This window comes from Thermobia domestica, chromosome 8, assembly GCF_964235325.1.
Source record: "Thermobia domestica chromosome 8, izTheDome1.hap1.1, whole genome shotgun sequence".
Taxonomy (NCBI): domain Eukaryota; kingdom Metazoa; phylum Arthropoda; class Insecta; order Zygentoma; family Lepismatidae; genus Thermobia; species Thermobia domestica.
This window is the reverse complement of record NC_137461.1, coordinates 151,477,963-151,499,317: the sequence shown is the minus strand read 5'-3', so window position 1 is coordinate 151,499,317 and position 21,355 is coordinate 151,477,963. Positions and strand designations below refer to the sequence as shown.

Sequence of the window (21,355 nt, the reverse complement as noted above, 5' to 3'; positions counted from 1 at the left end):
GGAAGACACCGAGCAACAAATTACAAACAACTGGTAGCAAAGTTGTTATTGTGCTACGAAAATCTTGGTTGCAATGTCTTTGAAACTCCACTTTCTTCATTCACATCTAGACTTCTTTCCCGAAGATTGTGGAGCAGTAAGTGACGAACATGGTGAGCGTTTCCATCAAGATATTGCAGCCATGGAGAAGAGATATGAGGGAAAGTGGAGTTCTAACATATTGGCCGACTACTGTTGGACTATTGCAAGGGATGCTCCAGATGTAACCTACAAAAGGCAAGCCAAGCGAAGACGCTCAAAATAAAATAAACATAATCCTGTACAAGGGATCACTTGAAACTTTTGTCTACATTGCAGTGTAGTTCTTGCACTAAAAGGTATTTGTACACATTTTTCATGTTTTGATGTTAATGCTGATTTTTATTACGGAATTGTTAATGTTTAACTTGACCACGGTTACTTTATTTTCTGTATCGCTGTGAAACTGGTATTTGCGCAATTTTGAAAAAGGAAGTACAAGGGTATAGAAAGCTATAGGTTAGGGTACTTCTTAACTCCCCAGTTTATCACATTACAGTGAAATAGATAAAAAGAAGTGAATTGTAGGTTTTTACAAGGATTTTGCTTAAATGTTCTATAAATATTAATACATTTGTATATATACAGCTACTGTTGTACAAGGGCGTTTTTTTCACAACCTGAGCTAAGAAAATTCTTCTATCATCATTTCCTTTCATATTATGCTTAAATGAATGTAAAAATCGCAATTTCAAAGAATTTACATACTTTCGATCAAAATTTGTTGAACAGTGATACCTGTTCTTGACATGCATCTCACAAAACTCACTCCAACAACGTTAGTGATGTAATATGTTCTTCTGTGCTTAAAATACATAGGTTCTACGTTAAAATTCGTTAAAAAAACTTTGATAACTTGATGTAGGTAACCTATCTTGTTAAGCTAACTTAATGTGATAATGCAACTTGCAATAATTTCCTAGTACAGTAGTTGATTAATTATTTATTTCAAATGCGTTTTTGTCAAATGATTTATAGCTCATTCTGTAGTAAGCCCTCCAAATTAAGACATCTCTCGCTTATGTATTTGTAGTATAGTTTTTAGGTTAGAAGAAATTACCAGTCCATTTGCCCAGGGATAAATGAGGTAAGGACTCGAAGTGTTAATAACTGATGCGACAAGGTGAGACAGATATGATGTATATTTTGAGAATTGAAATCCGTTTGGTTCCGACATCTTTGTAGATGCTGGAGCTCTGTAATGTGCTAGTCCTTATGTGATTATGGACTAAATATGTTCAATAGGCACGAGATCAGATATCGGAACCAAGGAAGCGATAGACTTGATTATTTGGTTAGTTGCTTACTTCCGAGTTTAACATTTCTTTTCTGAAGTGATGTTATTGAAGATAAAGATTACGTATATTTTAGTATGAAATGCGAAGAACATAACATCCCGTTGGAATCTAACCAGGATTTCCTGCACTAAAAGCACTTACCATATTACCATTAAAAACATTAAATGGAACTTGCTGTGTGCCCAAAAATTGTCGGATGTTGTGTGCTACATATGATCGCATGAAGAAGTGAGACTACAACAGATTCACCTTCTCAGTGATGTAAAAGTAGCTGATCAATATTCTGTATAAGATGCGAGCTACTTTTTGTAGACATCTCATTTTGTTAGGATGCCATTAAGACAGTAACTACTACATTGAATTTAACTCACACTAGTTTTAATCCCGGAACCTCTTGATGCAACCATGCTGTAATATTTATGTTATTAATTGGATGCCCCCGAGCAAAACTCTACAGTTAGATAACTCACGGGCACACAATAATAAATAATTACAAGTTTTCATTGAAGTAGAAATGTTCCTGTGATCTTGAAGTTCTATATTTATTTTCGTACTAAAATTCCGTGGCCCCTAAGGAAAATATTTGTTTTTCCTAGTGTGGCAGTTAATGTGCTAAAAGTCTGATAATAGTTCAAATTTTCGTGTAAATGAAACTTTAAAGTCAATTAAATGTTTGTTTTCACTTGTTCATTAAAGTCCCCATGACTATTCAACATATAAGAAAAGGTATGTAATGTAATATGAGTTACGGAACTTATTTATATCCTTCGAAATATTTGACCCACTTTTACAAAATTATAGACTGGAGTTTCACACGTCACAGATAAAAAAGTTCCAGGACGTAACAATTCATGTATCTTACCAACAAGACATTTTCTTATAGTTAACTAAGATTGTCACTCATTATATTGATGTAATTTGTTGTTTATTACATTGTTGCCTGACAATTAACGAAAAATTTGTTTACATGGTAATACTTACTTAAGATTTGTTAGGTAATAATTTATTGTTTGTTTTGTGGGTTTGTTCGTTTTTTAATGTTGAAGTGAGAGTTAATTTTAAACAAGAAAATTATTTGTGACTTTAACGTACAAGTAAACCTTACGTTTGGGTGAACCGATTTGCTGACTAAGACATATATGAGAAAATAGTACTAAATGTGGTCAGTATTTCAGTGAAGTTGTAGGTGCGAAGCTCCAGGGGTTTAGGAGATACAGCTACCAAAACATCACATGGAAGTACAGAATAGTCTTCATACAGTTGGAGGTATAAGCTCTGTAAGACCTCTTGTAACGACAAAAGGTGAATAACAAATATATGGGTACATATTAGGACTAGGGAGAAGTCATAAAAAGTATACCTGACGGCGGCCATCTTGAAATCCGCCATTTTGAATGAAGGTTATGTTTTTAAAATAGGAATAGGGTCATGTGTTACATGATTTAAGGCACAAATTTAATCAGAAGAACAATAGTGACGTAATTTCGATTTACGCGCAATTGGTAAAAAGTTACAGGGAAATAAAATATTGTTGCAGCATATGTATTAGTCCTTTACTCCACCTTGTAAATTTTGTGTTAATGGTAATAATTAAATAAAATGCAGGTGGATAAATATTAGGTCTATGTTAAGAGTTGCCTTGGTGGCGGCCATGTTCAAATCCGCCATTTTGAATCAGACAGAAGTTTTAAATAGCGAGCGAGAAGTAGATGTGAACAGGATACAAGAAAAACAACGAAATGGCGTGCAAGTACAGCATCAAACAACTAACATTTTAACGCCACCATTGTATTTTTGATTAACTTCTAACCCGAAGTCATCTATTGCATTTCTCTATTCCCATTTAATTTTGTGCTGGTTAATGATAAAGCAAAAATGATTATACCGTTGGATTTATGGTAAATTTGCTATTAATAAGGTGTAACTGTTATGCGTTTTGTTTAAAACTTTTGTCTGATTCAAAATGGCAGATTTGAACATGACCGCCATCAAGGCAACTCTTACCATAGACCTAATATTTATCCACCTGCATTTTATTTATCATTAACACAAAATTTGCAAGGTGGGGTAAAGGACTAATACATATGCTGCAATAATATTTAATTTCCCTGTAACTTTTTACCAATTGCGCGTAAATCAAAATTAACGTCAGAATTGTACTTCTGGTTAAATTTGCGCCTTAAGTCATGTATCACATGACCCTATTCCTATTTTGAAAACTTAACCTTCATTCAAAATGGCGGATTTCAAGATGGCCGCCGTCAGGTATACTCTTACTATATGACTTCTCCCTAGTCCTAATATGTACCCATATATTTGTTAATCACCTTTTGTCGTTACAAGAGGTCTTACAGAGCTTATACCTCCAACTGTATGAAGACTATTCTGTACTTCCATGTGATGTTCTGGTAGCTGTATCTCCTAAACCCCTGGAGCTTCGCACCTACAACTTCACTGAAATACTGACCACATTTAGTACTGCTTTCTCATATATGTCTCAGTCAGCAAATCGATTCACCCAAACATAAGGTTTACTTGTTAGTGTGTTATCCATTTCTGATGTATCCTCAATCTTTCTCGGGGATTGCAATGAAGACAAATACAATATCCTGGCCACTATGTATTAAAAGTTTCCATTACCCTGACTTTAGACATCGCACTGATAATAATATTAACTAATTGTTATCAGACAATCTGTTCTTCATTATATAATCTTTGTTATTTACAGTTTTGAAGTAGCATTTTGGACTAGTAACAGTTCCAGTTCATTCATGTGTACGTAAGTAATTTAATTTTACTTACATTTATTATTCGCATTAGTATAATATGTTTCAGAGTCTGTATATAATACATACATATTTTACAATGAAACATTGAGTTTTTACCTATGAATCTCTACCAAAGCTACATAAAAATACATTTATTCTGATATGTCATATTTACATTTAATAAAAAAATAAATATTACTTATAGAATTAGACAACTTAACTATAAACAAGAGCTTTCATAACGTAAGTTGCACTGTAGAAAGAAATGACTTACAGCAATTATAAAATGTTGGTCTATTTCAAGCAGATGTCGTAATGATACGATGATGTCCACAACACTTTCCGAAACGGTATATTATGCCTCTTTCGTACAAAAGTAATATATAGATGCACTTTCTATCCTATTTTTTGGAATATTGAAAGTAAATTTAAAAACTTTTTTCATATTTTTCAAAAATCTTGTAGCTGTTGAGCCAACTTACAAGAACAAATAAGTCTAAATAGTTCCTATTTTTTAGAAAAGAAATTAACTTAACTTCATATAAACCTATATAAATGCATATAGTAACGTTTGTTTCACAGTAAAAAAAAAGTACATTACAAACTAAATAGGAACATAATCGTTTACGTATACGAATACAATTTGAACATTCTTTCTTGTGAGAGATTCCTGACTTGTACAAAATTACAACCGCACAGGTATTTGAAATATGTTTTATAACTTTTTTTTACGCGTAAACATCCAACTTCATTGAAGTATAGTTGAGAACTCATCTCAATCCAATAGGAAATATGTAAACACCACCAAATAGCACTACTTCGCAAAGAGAATTTGCGTTCATAAAAGCTTCCATTTAACTCTTTCAGGCAACGAGGAGACGAATGATATCATCTGTAAACATTTCAGTGATGACATCTGGACTGTTACTTAAAACCGTAGAGTCTCATTTCTGAAACAGAATTAAAGTTTTAAATAATAATGGGCTTTAAATATTTAAAAACAAAATCTAAAAATAGAGAGAGAAAAGATTATAAAGATAAACAGAGATTTAGCACTAAAGACAAGTACTAGGGATGAGCACGAGACGAGTCGAGACAGGATTTTCCTGACAAAATTCGAGTCGAGACACGGCTCTTCCAATAGAGAAATATACATTTTTCGAGTCGAGACATCACTTTTACAGCACATTTTCGAGACGAGCCAGCCACAAATCTTGTCTCGTGCGCATCCCTAAGAAACACCATACATATAACAATAGTTTTCTAATATCAATAATACAATAGCTTTCCTAATCTGTCTAAAGTCCACATTTGCTAGTAGTTCGACGGCGCCACGAAGTTAATAGAGTAGGAGTAGTGCCAATTTCTCTTGTTTACGATGGAAAAGATATCTGAAAGTTGGATATTAAGAGGAAGCAGGATCGTATACGGCTAGATTCTTCTTTCATGCAACCATCGTCATGAAGGGGCGGGGGCTGAAAACAGTTTCATTCACCATTCATTTGCATGTGTTTTGCATCCCCCTCAGTTGAAAACGTCGCTGTAGACTTGCGGTGAGTTATTGGTGAGAGGCCAATACTGAAAGTGTTTTTTCGTTTCAAAAATATGTTTACTTCTATTGGAAGATCTCTGTTTAGTCTTGTATCTTATCGCGAACATTTTGTGTCTCGTGTCGTCTCGCCCGGTGACACAATCGAAAGCCCATGCTTGTAGGAAAGGTTTCCGCGGAATATTGTCCGAAAAACAGCATTCCAATCTCGTTTCCTGTTCCGTTTGCCTCTGTTCCTGCTATTGCTCGGAAATCTGTGGCTACTCAGACATCTTACGAAGACTTGAAGGGAAAAACTAGTGTCGGTAAAACAAGTTATATAAATGTACAGTCACCTAACGTTTTACCGACCTCCATTCAACGGATATTGGAATCAACGGACAAAATCTAGAACAGCAGATTCACCCTGAAAATCCTGATTTCAAGCTAAAATTATCAAATTTACTGTATCATACTATATATTTAGAATATACAGATATTATTCACTGTCAGATCGCATAATATACTAGATTAAAAGTACAGTGCCGTATTAATCCTTTTTTTATATAATGTAATTGTGGATTTAATCACTGAAGACTTAGTGTTGAAAGTTACGAATATCCGGCAATATCAGTCGCTATTCTTTCCTTATTATTTGTTAGAGCGAGGGATGAGTATAACTTTGAGATTATATTGGACTTTCAATCTCATTACAAGCCCATTTCAAGTTGGTATGTAACTATGTACTTTTATTTTATCAGAAGCTATAACAGGACTAACAGAAGTGACAAAAAAAGTATTCTTTAAATTACTATACGAGAGAAAATCAATGAGCAAGGTCGAGAGCATTTTATAGAGATGCAAACAGTTTATCTATACGAGGGGGGTTCAATAATTATTGTCCCTGGCATATTTAAAATATCTGAGCTGGGATGGCTGGTAGGGATTATTGTAGCCTAATGTCTTAGATGTCTATATGCTAAATTTCATAACCATAGCTGCTATATTAATATTCTTTTTTGTCGTTTCAGGTGTGAGAGGTGTCACCTAGCTTGAAAAATGGAGAAAAGCGAACAACGAGTTGTCATCAATTACCTCCAGAAAAAGAGGTTAAGCCCAAAGGAGATTCATGAGGACATTATCAGTGTGTTGGCTGATGGGTCTCCTTTTTACCAGGTGGTAAAGAACTGGTGCCGCGACTTCCATTACGGCAGGGAAAGCTGTCAACAGGCCCTTGGTGCTGGTCCTCCAACAACAGCATGCACCCCAGAAAACATTGATGCTGTACACAATATGATTATAGCAAACATACGAATCACAGTGCAACAGTTAGCAGACATCATGCACATCTCCGTAGTCTCAGTGGAAACCATTGTGCATGAACACTTGGGATTCAGAAAGGTGTCAGCGCGATGGGTACCCAAAATGTTATCTCGTGAAAATCAGAAAGACAGAGGTCGATGTTCAAGGACTGGTTTGGAGGTTATGGGAACAGACCTGAAACAGTTCTGTGATAGATTTGTGACAGTGGATGAGACGTAGCTCCACCACTATGATCCCGAATCCAAACGACAGAGCATGGAGTCGCGGCATAGCAGTTCGCCTCCCCCACGCAAGTTCAAGGTGCAAGCATCAGCACGCAAGGTTATGGCCACAATTTTTTGGGATGCGAAGGGTGTGCTCCTTATTGACTACCTGGAGGTTGAACACACTATCACTGGGACACTATTATGCAGCCCTAATTCCTAAGTTACGCGAAGTAATCTAGGAAAAACGGCGCGGAATGTTGCAGCGAACAGTGCTGTCCCACCAAGATAATGCTCCGGCCAACAAAAGCCATATTACTGGTGCCGCAATCCATGCTGCTGGTTTTGATGTGTTGCAACATGCTCCCTACTCACTCGACCTCGCCCATAGTAACTTTCATTTGTTCCCAAAGTTGAAGGAGCACCTCAAGGGGAAGAAGTTTCACTCAAATGCAGCTGTTATTGAAGCTGTGGAGGAATGAGTCACGGCTCAGCCAGAGACTTTCTTTGAAGCTGGCATAGTGGCTTTACAGCATAGGTGGAAGAAGTGCATTACTATGAAAGGAGACTTTTTGAAAAAATAATACTGCTTATAGGTCAGGGACAATAATTATTGAACCACCCTCGTATATATAATTTTGTTCAAAACTATCTTGGCTATCCCACATCTTTTTAAGATTTTCCACATATCCACATATAAACCAGAAGGCAAAAATTGTATCTTCTCTAACACAGTGCACGCTTTCACTTGTGTTTGTGTTAACTATGTTTTATGATCATTTCTAACAGCCGACATATTGCTAAGGAGCGCGTTTTTACTATCAAAGGCAGGACAAAGAGAGAAAGTTGAACAAAGAGGAGGAGAAAGTGAAGTAGGTAAAGTAGAATAAAGAAAATGTTGTCAGTGTACGATTAGTCACAAATACAAGTAACGTATTTATAGAACTATCGACTACGCTTGTTTGGCTGACACCTGTTGTTTATTAACATTATATTTGCTCTCTCCTCCTTAATTTCTTTGTGTGGTTTACTGAGAATAGGAACAGCAAACTGTGACGTCACAGAACGTCCAGTTGGAAATGACTGACGTTAGTCCTCTTGAAGACGTTCTATTCATTTACAAGAATACTTTCCTTTCAAGTGTACAACTTACACATGTTGATTAATTCTTTTGATATAGTGAAAAGTATGTAATGTTGAAGGATGTGATTCTGGTCTCGCATCCAAACTTTCTTTTACCTTTGTAGTACAGAAGTTTGTTGAACATTGCAAAATGTGTATTGAAAAGAGCGGAAAATATGTTGATGATATGTGTAATTTGCATTTCAATAAAATGCGATTTGTGTTTGCTTACTGAATTCTCCTCGTGGTTTCACACACACAGTTTAGACAGAAAAATATTCAAAATATTACCTGTGAAAATTTCATCATTCGATTCTACCAATTTTCGTAACCTTACGTTTGTAAACTTTCCTTTCTGGCCTTTGTATTCCTCTGGAAGTATTTCAGGACTAATATGAGAATACAATCTTTCAATATATCTTCCATGAAAGTGTATCTGAAATTAACCATTAAATATTTAAACGTATTAAATGTAAATAGAAATAATATTGATACAGGTCAGTCACTTACAACTTGTATGCGCATAAGTCGGACAAAACAAAATTTCTAAGGGTTAAAATTAGAATATAATAGTTCTCAATGAATTTCTAATATTCAAATATAAATAATTAACACTTAACTTTAAAAAAAATGTGAAAAATTATTTTGATTAGTCAGATTGAGAAACTTCCAATATAAAATTCATTTTAACACATACTATAATTTAACACATACTACAATAAAACTTGCAAGAACTGAATAAACACTAAACTAATTGGAAACTTCGTTTCTTGTCAGAGTTTAAGTGTTAGAACTGGAAAAATAACTACTGTTGAAATAATGACCTGAAAATCTTAAAGTACAGGTTCATGCGATAAAATTATGCAATATTGAGTCACTTCCGCGTGCAAATAATCAGGCGTAAATCCTGTGATTCGGAACTATTGCACGATATTTAAGAGATGATGATCTAATATCATAACAATAATTAATAACAACGTCGTCTAGAATCATATATTACTCAAGCTGAAAACCCTCAACATCAAATTGAAACGTTTCTTAAGCCTTTCTTGAAATGGTCATCATTCATCGAGAAAGGAAAGGTTGGATTTTCGTTTATGTATGTATGCTATTCCTATGTCTACATAGGGGCAAGTGGCCATCAGATGTGAAAATAAGTCTCAACTATTTTGAGATAGGCATATACATATTGGTAATATCAACACCATGCTTCAGCGACCTATTAATAATATGTAAGTTGACCAAAAAGAGACAGATCCTCTGTGAGATTACTTTCCAAGAGAATGGACCCAAGTCAATATTAGATTTGAAGAAGGAATGTATAATCTGCAACTGTGCCTCAAATTACTCTTAACTATTATTCTGAACTAAGTTCCTTGATATTCATAAGAATACGTTTCTAAGCTCTGAGTTAGTCTTATGCATCTGTACAAAACTAAACATTAACACACTATTTATTCAAGAGATATTTATTAGTCTCTAATTTCACATTCCATATATGGGTATCTGATTCTAATCATCCTCCAACTAATTCTCATACAGTATAATCATATTAACATAATGAGACAAAGAAATTTCACTACATGAGAGAACATACGATATTTCATGAGTCCTAACCCATCCTGATCTGATTGCGATCTAACATGATTTGTTTTCACAGTATCTACGTATTCTAGCAACCAATAATCTGTACAGAGGCATGTGCCAGTATTCCATAACGTTGTATGTCTGTACCCTTGTAGCCTCATTTCCAACATCACCTTTATGAACTAGGTTGTTACAACCCTAATTTAGCAACGGCTGAGTAAACTGCTGAGTAGCATTGTATAGAAGGTTAGTGCGAGAAATGTAGACAATCTTACTTACTACATCACTAAAAATGATAAATAAGTCACCTAATAATTTATGTTCTCAAAAAACGAGGTTTTTCTAATTTTCATTTTTCTATCTTAAATCTTTCTGACGTGACAAGTATGTTTACGTAGAAAGAATGGATATTCCATCTTAAGTTGCTTTAGTTGTGTAACATACGATTGATTTGCTTTTTAATATGTTTATCATTAAATTAATATAGCATTGTATGTGTTAATATAGGACCTAGCTAGCTAGGGTGAGTAACTACCGGCTTTGGTTTGCAAATAAGAGATCCCGGACTCGAATTATTAAGTCCGCATTTCTGACTAGTATTTCCCAGAACTGAGGAATAGAGATGAAGTGTGCACGGTATACTTAAATACATGGAAAAGTGAAGTTCTTTTGGATTGTAAGAGTTATTTACAATATCTGGACATGAGTCTGTTAAGCTTCGAAAAGAAGTTTCAGATAGAGATCTTCAAGATGAAATACGTAACAAAAGTGGATTTGATTGGACTTGATGTGTAATGTTTGCTGTTGTTCTCAACAATATTTGTTTGAATATATTTATTTCAAACTCTACACTATATACACTTACCCATATACAATTTTTAAGATTGTTATCATTTTTAAAAACTTCCATGGCGAAATAATCACAAAAATAGACAATACCATCAGTATGCATTATATGTGGCAAAAATGCAACATGCGGTTACAGAAAGCTATTACTTCAGTAGAAAGAAAACAAAATATTCTTTCCACAAAAGAAAGCAAATAATTCGTTCCGTTATCTATCTTCTACATTAAAGTCATCATGTGCTGGTTAAGTGAGAAGGATGCAATATTCTTAGTTTCTTAGTACAATACAGATACAATTAAGTATTTTTAGTTTTTTTTAAATACTGACTGCCTAACTTAAACTACGTACGATTTGGGTTTTAAATAACAGAACAAATAATATGTTACTTCTTTTTCTCTCGAATCGGATTAGGCATTTACGAAAAAAAAAAACTTTGTAGAAGTGTCAACATCGAGGTATCACCCAAGATTTTCCTCTTTCTCATTTACTATCAATTTAAATCAATTCTCATGTTTTATTTGTAGATTTATTCAACTGAAACAAAACAAATATAAACTTACCCTCTTCTTTAATTTATCCTTCAAGAAAGGTTTAAATAAGGCGTAAATGGCATTGAAGACGAATGGCTGATTTAATACATGAATTGCCTTCATTTTACAAGGAAATACATCCTGAAATTGAAACATACATTATTATTATTTACTTAGGTATTTATTAGTGCAACGCTAAATAGGCATTTTTTAAAAAATATTTTAAAAAAACGAAGATAGGAATTGAAAATACTTAAAATGCAACTTATGGTTATGTAACAAATGACAATGAAACATGAATCTCCGCTATAAAGACTATTCTTAAATTAATTTTATTTGTTTAAAGTGTAAATGTTATGCAGCACATATTATAGTTAATTAAAATGAATTTGTGAATTATTTGTAAAATATTTTGTCCTACATTAAACAAAAGATATTTGCCGAAATATGGTTATGTTTCTTACATTCAAAGATTCAGGAGAAAAAGATGCTAATTCCTTTTTTCCTCCTATTTGTTTAAAGTTTACTGCAATTTAGAAAGCCTCACAATCCCTAAATGTTATAGGGAAAGAATTGATGGGGCCCCTTCAATATTTGATAAAGAAACAGGGAAAAACTAATATTTAGATGTATTTGAAATTAACAAATTTACTACAAGCTGTTTAAATAATAAGTTATATTGATTGGCTAATGGTCTACTTTCACTTTGAAGAAGCTTTACTGATGTCATGGAAGTATATCTCGTTTATTTATTATAAACTCACAAATAACAAAGAAAAATTGATGAATATACTAACAATACCGGTTGGTTCAAAAATGTATGCATTGTTTTATTGTAGGGTGACTAACCGTCCCGTAAAAACGGGATTGTCCCGTTTTTTCACTACCATTCCCGGTGTCCCGAAAAAATCTCCCGGGACGCCACAATTCTCGTATTTACATTGGGTACAAAGACACTTTCCATTCTCTAAAATTTCTCTAATTTATATTATTTTCTAAGCTATGTGATTATATTAGAACATGTCTAATTACTGAGTAACATCACTACGACGTTTGCGATTGTGGATGTGGTGACTGCACTGTTTCCCCTCCCAGGTCTCCTCAGTCGAAGACTTCCACTCCGCAGATGACAGTGCAAAGGATTGAAAGCCTTATGAAGAACAAATGTCACCTGTTTTTGCTCTCGAGCTCTTTCGTGGTTAAACTGTTAGCGTACGCGTCTTTGGCGTGGGAGACCCGGATTCGATTCCCGGCTGGAGCTCATATGGTTCGGATTCCATGTTAGTTAGTAGGTCCCGTCTCATATAGACTCGCTGCTGAAAGGGATGTTAAACTCAATATCAACTCAACTCAACTGATTTTGCTCTCTATTTTGGGCCGTGGAAAATTGAGGCACTGTCATCAGTACAGTACAGTGTCTCCGTGATTTGACTAGACAATAATTCTTTAAGTGAAGCATAAATATAGTTTATCTATAACCGGCTTAGTATCTTCCACCACGGAATTAAGAAAATTGAAAGGAAGTGCAAAAACAAGTGTTATGGATATCAATAATGGAAAGCATGCTTAAAGCTATGTCTAAAAGAAAAGAGGAACAGTTTTTATCATTTAATGTAAAATCCTTTTTTAAAAGGAATGAAAATACCCAACAAGACAAAATCAACTTCAAAAATGAAATTAATGAGTTTTATGAAACTTAAATTGAATATCTAAGGAAATGGAGTGTATTGTTCCCTACTTTTTCAATATTTAAATGGATGCTGTTGAACATCCTCAGTTGGGTGCAGGTTGAAAATAGTGTTGCTTACTTCAAAGAGAAAAGTATTGAAATAAATGATTCTTTCCTTTTCGATCACGTGGCTTCGTTGAAGGATTTCGTTAATAATAATATGAAGGAATGGAGATAGGATTTTAAAAGAAATCCCTCCAGTGCCACAAGAATTGGGTTTGTTTTTTCAAAACCGATACTAGGTCTGAACAGCACTCTGAATCTTTAAAAATATACAAATATGTGTTTGCGATCCCTGCTCATAATGGCAATACTGAAAGAATTTTTTCGCTTATGAACATCCAATGTACAGACAACAGAAACAGGATGGTAGTGGAGACCCTTTCTGCAATTCTTCAAGTGCTATACAATTTTAAAATGGATTGTTGTGATTTTTATAACTTTGTAAACTTGTTAGAAAAGAAGGAAGTTTTAAAGATGACTAGGACAACAGGTACGTATTCTCATGAATCTAGCTCATGAAATGAACTAATGTTTTGCATTACACTATTGTCACGAACATACCTCATGTTTTTTTAAATATTTCATAACATAATTGATAAAATATTTCATATTTTTTAGTAATGTTTTCAAATATTTCATTATTTTATATTTTCATTTCTTGTTAGCTGCTGATAGTTACTTCTTCTTTAACTGATTCTACAACTTTTTCAATAGATTTTAAAACAAAAAGTGTAAATTTGCCCCTTTTTATGAGAGATACAAAAAGAGGAGCAAACCTTTAAGGGGAGCAACCTATCCAAGTGCTAAAGGGGAGCAACCTATCCAAAAATAAAAAAGTGTCCCGTTTTTTCTTGTTGACGATTTGGTCACCCTATTTTATTGTGAATTTTGTAATTGTGAATAACTCTAAAATGGATTGATGGAAACGTCTCAATTTTTGGTAGTTTAATGTTTGAAGTTTTGTTATTACATTGCTTCCCAATAATGGTTTATTTTGTTTTCTTTTTTTTTGTGTGTGTGTGTGTGTGTAGGTGGAGTAAGTGAAATAACATTGCTACAAGGCTGACATTTGAAGAAAAGAAGGCGGTCTTAAGAAGATACATGAAGTAGGAAACCAGACAGTGTTAGAATGAATTTAGAATACAACCTCCAACAAGTTTAACAATTACCCGATGGTGATGTTACAGATGTGCACGAAAACTGTTCTGGGCGTGTCACAGCAACAACTCCTGGTAACTCCTGTACTAAGCAAGGACAATTCATTCGCTCACCATACAAGTCTATGACATAGTGTGTCCGTGAATCCAGTATAAGTTGTGGAAGTGTTCGTTGCATTTTGAGGACTGCAAAGTGGAAGATCTACATTCCAAAATTGCTACACGCGATAAAGGAAGACGACTCAGCTCGTAGATTGGAGTACTGCTTGTGGTTTCAAAATATGATGGGCAACGACGAAACGTTAGCAGAAATAATCGTGTGGTCTGATGAGACCACATTGAAACTCAGTGCTACAGTAAATCCATACATTGTGCCTAGCAGTTTGCTCAAAATGCGGAAATCCACGTGGACAAAGGTGTAAATTTACCTGGGGTGATGTGTGGTGTGGATTATCTTATCGTGGTTTGATCGAGCCGATCTTCTTTGACAACACAACTACCAGTAAGAAGTACCTGCAGATAATAGAGACCTATTTTACCTGCCATTAAATACCTTTAGCGGGACGAAATATTTTATCTCCAAGACAGCGCTCCATCCCACTACCATAATCTTGGCTGGAAGTTTTTCAATGAAAAGTTACTCGAACCATGAATATGTCGAAGTGAGTTTGTGGAATATCTTCTTCATTCCTCAGACCTCACTTCTATAGACTTTTACTTATGGAAGATTGTCAAGAATGTTATTTGCCGACAAAATCCTTGTACATTACATGCCTACGAAGAACCATCGAAAGTTGTTGTGCAGATATCGAATTTGGCACGCGGCATTCGGTACTTTGTGCAGTAATTCGGCGACATTGTCAGTGTATACCAATGCTAATTTTCAATATTTTGAATACATAAACTAACATCAATTCTTCATCACTAGTTGCAATGTAATAACAGAACAATAAACTATAACACTAACGAACATGAGACGTTTCCGTCAACTCATTTGAAAGTATTCACAATTAAAGAGTGTATATAGTTTTGAGCCACACAGTATCTATGTTAGGTTGTTGGCAAGTGAACCAATGAGTATAGAAAGAATATGAACCTTAAAAAAATAATTATTAATTTTCTTATGTAAATATTTTCCAAAAGAAAACCACATTAATCTGTTATTATGTAGTTAGTAAAAGGGAAATAACGTAAAAGATGATAAGACAAAGAAATTTATTAAATGTGTGAAGTGAAGTTTTGATCAGTTTTAACGAATTTGTTACTCTTGTGTATTATTTCAAAAATGTTTTGAACAATTACCAATTAAATTATAATATCAAGTAGACTATTTAATGTTTAAAAAATAGAAGAAAATAATGCCCATTTGTAATCAGTAAAATTAGCATTAAGCTATATTGTGAACATTTTATGTCAAGCTTTCATTATATTCTTATGAAATATGGATGAATGAGCATTTTAATGTTGAGTTCAATAGAAAATTATTTGCTGATTGATTGTCCTTTACGTATTTATACATAACTTTGATTTAAAAAGACAGGATCTACTATTTATATACGTTCCGGATCACTTTGGGGCTTGAACTTAATATATTTGACAAATGTATAAACTAACGTTCGAGATCGCCCCTCACAAGAAAACGGATATAGTCCTACCTAAAAGAAATGTCGATTACACGACCTTGGCATATGCTCCAGTCAAAAGAAAGAAAAAAGTATTCAATAAGGACACATCAAGCAAGATATTTTTTTAGAAACGTGTATATTAATATATACTTGAATAAATGTTAAGTTTGAAAATTGACAATGTAAAGATTGATAAGTAGGAATGTAGAATTTTTGCATTCATGATAACACCGGAGAAGTACTTTTTTCTGCAAACAATTGCTCAATTGAACGTAACAACGTATTAGAAGTTTGGATTTAAAAGAATTTACGTAAAAAAGAAATAACGACACTTTTGATCTATATTCTATTTTTTAATGATTTCTGATTATGTGTATAACAAATATGTATTAGTCATGGAAACGCTTGCAGATGTATATGATGTTCCATGGTCTAATGTTCAGTGAAAACAATGCTTTTCTCATTGTGATAATGTAGTAATTATTGAATTCAGGAGAAATTTAAAAAGGAAGCAGTGCTAAGGCTACGACAATGTTTTGTTGAATTATTTCTTAGTTTGTTAGAGCTTTTTATTCTTTATTAGCTTTTTGTGTAATTTTTAAAAGCATATTTTCAGATCATTTCAACTATATGTTGTTCATTGTAATTAAATTTTTGAATAATACTTCAATAACATATTACTTCATAAAGGAGCACCTAGATTTCTGTTTTTGTGTGTGTGTGTGTTTTCGTGTTTTAGTAATTAATATTTCAGGCTGCAGAAATAAAATTTTTTTTATGCTTTAGAATTCTAAATTAGAGTTGTTAACTAGAGTTAGTTTTATTTTTAGAAAATTTTGGAATATAACAATTATAAATATTTTGACAGTAAGTTGAAACCATAAGACACTCTCATTTTGAATGGACCAATATTTAAATGGAAGAAATTGTATTTATTTTCTGAATGATAATTTTGAATAAAGAAATAAATTAATTATACTCTTCTCATGCTCTATTTTGGCTTGATTTAAAAATGCAAGTGTGAGGGAAAATAACATAATTTTTAAGAAGGAAGATACATCGATGTTCTGTAACATTTACATTAAAATATCTAGGTCTCTATCGATAAAGTTATTGTCTTCAAAATTAATAAATATTTAATATAAAGTAGTACTATTGATGTAATTAAAAAATGAACTAAAATTAAATTTAAAGCATACTGATATATGATGTAAATATTTACTGGTATATATATCCTTAATCAGTAATAAAAGGTTCTCCAATGATTGTTCGAATTTATTTGTACTTAAATACGACATTTGATTCGATTAACTGAATGATTCTTTCAAATTTCTTTCAATTGGAAGGGTTGGGAAAATGTAGTCCATATTTTCTTTCCGTGTAAAGTAGTTAACGGATAATGATGGATAAAGTTACATAGCAATTTGCATAAAATATATATATCTGATGTCTAAATATTTCCAACTTCGTTACATTCGTAGTGCTGTTTAAAGTATGAATTATTTGTTATCTTAAAACACACTAAAAGTGAAGCAGCCCTATCCATCCCAAGCTCTTTAATTACTAATTAGAAAATTAATAAATAGAATGTTACTAAATGTAGATGTATTTAAGATATCTTCATGTAATAGGCAATAAACTTTCCAATTTTTTTTTCGTAAAATAGATATAACAGTAAATACTTTTTTAAATCTAAAACTCTTCACTAAGTTATTAAAATTAGGTATATCAATTTGAAACATTTTCTCAAAGATAATGAGATGATATAAAAATTAATGCAAAATTAAAAGAAAACAAGATATTACGTACTATCTTTGATCAATAGTGGGTAATCTGTATGTTTTATTAAATTAATGAAAGATCAAAACTTACTTGCAGTATGGCTAAGAGCATACGAACTACTTTTGGGGAGAAAAGTTTTGCATGGTGAATTCCAAACCCACCAAGATCAAGGAAAAGGATTACTCCGGTTACTTGCGTGACAGGGTCCAAAATAAGTTGTTCCATTGTGGCCATCATAGTGGCAAACATCTCATCGACGGTCACTAGGTTCACATCCACATTGCCTTTATTAGAAAAGAACAATAATTAGTTTATAACAGACAATTTGACAATTTAACATGTCTCTTCTAAAAACACTGCATTTGCAACTATGGAATTAACTCCAGCAACAATGAAGTTTTTCACTGGAAATAAACTTATAAAATAAATTGAAATCTTATTGTTCTTATAAAATAAATTGAAATCTTATTGTTCTTATAAAATAAATTGAAATCTTATTGTTCTTATAAAATAAATTGAAATCTTATTGTTTAAATTATAAAATTTGAAGAAGGATTAAGTCTTCTTCAAAACGTATTGTTGATGCAAAATACAAACATACTTTACATTATAAAAACAATTTTATAGACTATTCAGTATGTAATATCGAAAACAATGTTTACCCGTAAGGTAATTTGATTGTGAAATATAAAATATGAAATAACCAAACAGTCTAAAACTTATCCATTGTTAAGAAACTTGTCATTTTAATAAATAAAATCATTGTCACTGTACAATATCTAGTTGCTACTAGTCATCTCTCACTACATACAGTGATCCATCTTTTGTTTTTATGAATTCGACATACATTTAAAATATTACAAGAAGAACAATCGCTAGTATCAAGGTGATGATCAGTCTACTTTGAATACTGTAAACTAATAACTAAACTTGATATTTAAAATAAAGCCTATAAGCGTTTCCAAAATTGCCTCAGAAAGCCGCAAATGTTTTCACTAACCCACTGTTGACTTGTTCGAAAACACACATATTATTATTATTATTATTATTATTATTATTATTATTATTATTATTATTATTATTATTATTATTATTATTATTATTATTCAATGTTACTTATTAACATTAATGTCTTGTTTGAAGCTTTTAGTGATAAGAGTATGTGTTGTATCTTTTTTAAGTGAATATTCTCAATGCAAGTGCATGGTGAAAGTTTCCATGAAATTTCCTCTTAAATTAATTAATATCCTTAACGCAAATCAATATCACATGTATAGTCTTCTTTACTTTAAGAAATGAGAAAAAAGTAACAATTGTCTGCCACAGTTCATGAAGAATTGATTCATTATTTGTGTATATTTTGCATTACTCGATGTGATGAATCAATCTGTTTTCATTCTTTTAATACTGCCGAATAGTGGGTTGACCAAACCATTTGTAACTTTCTACAAGAATTTTTTTAGAAGGTTTAGGGGTTCGTTTTCGTTTTCAAATAGTAAATATTAATCCAATAGTATATTTAAATATATTTTTTTAAATAACTTAACTGCTGATTCATGCTAGACGTATAATCCCATTTCTTCTGTAGCCTGTAACTTGGGAACATATTGATGGAATAAAGTTTCATATGTTGAAGTCAATGTTATTTATGATCTACTGACTTTCGTACTGAAAGTGATCGATCTGTTCCAAAGTTACAAACAAAAGAACGGGTATAAGTTATCAATGCACTTACGATCCTGAATATACGAAATTGATATATTCCAAGATGCATAGAGCTGCTGTTCTAACGGCGAAGATGAAGTTATTTGCATTTACGTTTCTATTCTTCAGAAACGCAGAACACGAGTGAGAATCTAAAAATTTCTATTCACGAAAAATTTTGTGTAAAATCGAAGATGATATGAGTTTTGAAAATTCAAACAAAACTTATAAAACGTAGTTTAATTTCAAAATAGGTAAATCCACTTAATATGACTTCAATACACGGTAGTCAAAGATACAAAAAAGAAATCAAAGTTCCCGTTGTTCGATACTATTATTTCAAACAATGTATAACTTAATGCATTTTCCTATAGCTCCAGCTTACCACTATAGGATTTGAATAGAAATATAAATAAAATACAGAAATATATCAATAGAAATCAACTTAATACTTAAATATACACATTACAGAAAGTATGAAAGCGTACCAATTTCAAAGAAGAGAAAATAAAATAGAGCGAGATTAGTAGTAACAGCATCCATTCTTGTACAACATATTTCGTAAAAGTAATTTTCCATGTCTTAGTATCTTTATATGAAATTACCTGCACGAATAATGAACACAGGTCTTCCGAGTTCATCTCTGTCGTCCAATATTGTATGAGCTTCCATCGTATACACATTAAAAGTTTCACTGAAAGTTCCGGCATGCGCATAGTTTGGATACCTCATTTTCATGTCATAATAATTCTTTATCTAAATGATAATAAAAATAATACATTAAAATTTAGTAGATAGAAAATATGTAATATGAAGCTAATTATAGATTAAGTCATATTTTTACACATAACATTAATTGAAGTTTTCATCTGCATTGCTCATTTAGAAAAATATTTTACTGAAACTGTTTGGTTTAATCTTCAATTAGAAATCCATGGTAAAATATAACCTAATCATTTTATTGTATGTATATTATACAAAAAGATATTGATGTCTTTCAAGATTAGTTTGAATATACTAGTTCAACTTCATGGTTAACAGTTTTGAGTGTCTAAGCCATATATTATCTAGACTATTGATTTATATGGGAAAGTATTTTTTTCTGTTCTTTGAACTCACTTGGAGTTTTAATAGTTTGGCTTTGAGCCTGATGATTTTGTTCTTCAATTCTATTTTAATGCGCGTTGTTTTGTCAAATCGAGTTTGAATTATAAATGCATTTAATAAATTAAATTTATGATTATTAAAATTATATGTTACAAAACTTATTTTAAAAAAATTACAAATGTTTTTAAAGTAGAAAGGGGTCACACACACGTTAGTTCTTGAGTACACTTCACGGTAGAAGATGTTATTGTAGCTCAGCTCACCAAGTGAACACGAGTGTTTGAAGAGAACATACCAATTAAGATACGGACGTCTTCTGAGACAGTCCTGCACAACAGCAAAGACATAATGGAAACGAAGGATAACCTTTTACGATAATTCTGTCGCTCTGTCAACGCAATTTCTGGAGCAAACAAACACCAACTTACACGCATACACAGGATGCATATCACGGGGAATTGTGTCCGATTCCATATCGGCATACCTCTGGGTAGATCTAAGTTCGTGACGTGATGAGCACCATGATCCAGCCGCTTTACCCCCAGATTTCCCCAGGTATCTATCTTAAGAGCCTGACTGAGAACCTGAGCTATTTTGGAAGCGATACAATGGGAATGCATCTTCCTACCGGAAACCAAACTCGGGCAGTCAGGTTGGTTAGAAGACGCTTTACCAACTACGTCACCGCGAATGCAGAACATGAAAGGAAAAATCATCCCACTATATTTTCATTTCTATCGATTACAAACGTTAACTATTTTAATTTAAGATTACTTACCGCTTGAAATGCTTTGTCTACGTTATGTTTTCTGCAACGAAGGAAGGAAAGTAAAAAGTGATCGTCGATACGAGAAAACATACTGGAGTCAGCTGAAATGAAATAGAAATTTAATAAAATTAATTAACAATATTTATTTTATTTGACAATAGTTGTTAGGAAAATAATTTAGTAGTACTTGATTTT

General features: G+C 32.6%; 1 protein-coding gene across 1 annotated transcript in view; it reads right to left on the bottom strand.

Annotated features, from left to right (window-relative positions):
* Positions 1 to 3,838: 3,838 nt before the first annotated feature.
* LOC145693290 (alpha-tocopherol transfer protein-like) overlaps positions 3,839 to 21,355 on the bottom strand; it is a 57,340-nt gene continuing 39,823 nt past the window's right edge. Inside the window, exons 3-8 of the mRNA XM_081769142.1 lie at positions 21,170 to 21,261; positions 19,890 to 20,040; positions 17,671 to 17,864; positions 11,315 to 11,425; positions 8,612 to 8,756; positions 3,839 to 5,094 (exon numbers count right to left, since the gene is read on the bottom strand). Of these exons, the coding sequence (XP_081625268.1) occupies positions 5,069 to 5,094; positions 8,612 to 8,756; positions 11,315 to 11,425; positions 17,671 to 17,864; positions 19,890 to 20,040; positions 21,170 to 21,261 (719 nt within the window). The 3' untranslated portion in view covers positions 3,839 to 5,068. The remainder of the gene's footprint in view (positions 5,095 to 8,611; positions 8,757 to 11,314; positions 11,426 to 17,670; positions 17,865 to 19,889; positions 20,041 to 21,169; positions 21,262 to 21,355) is intronic.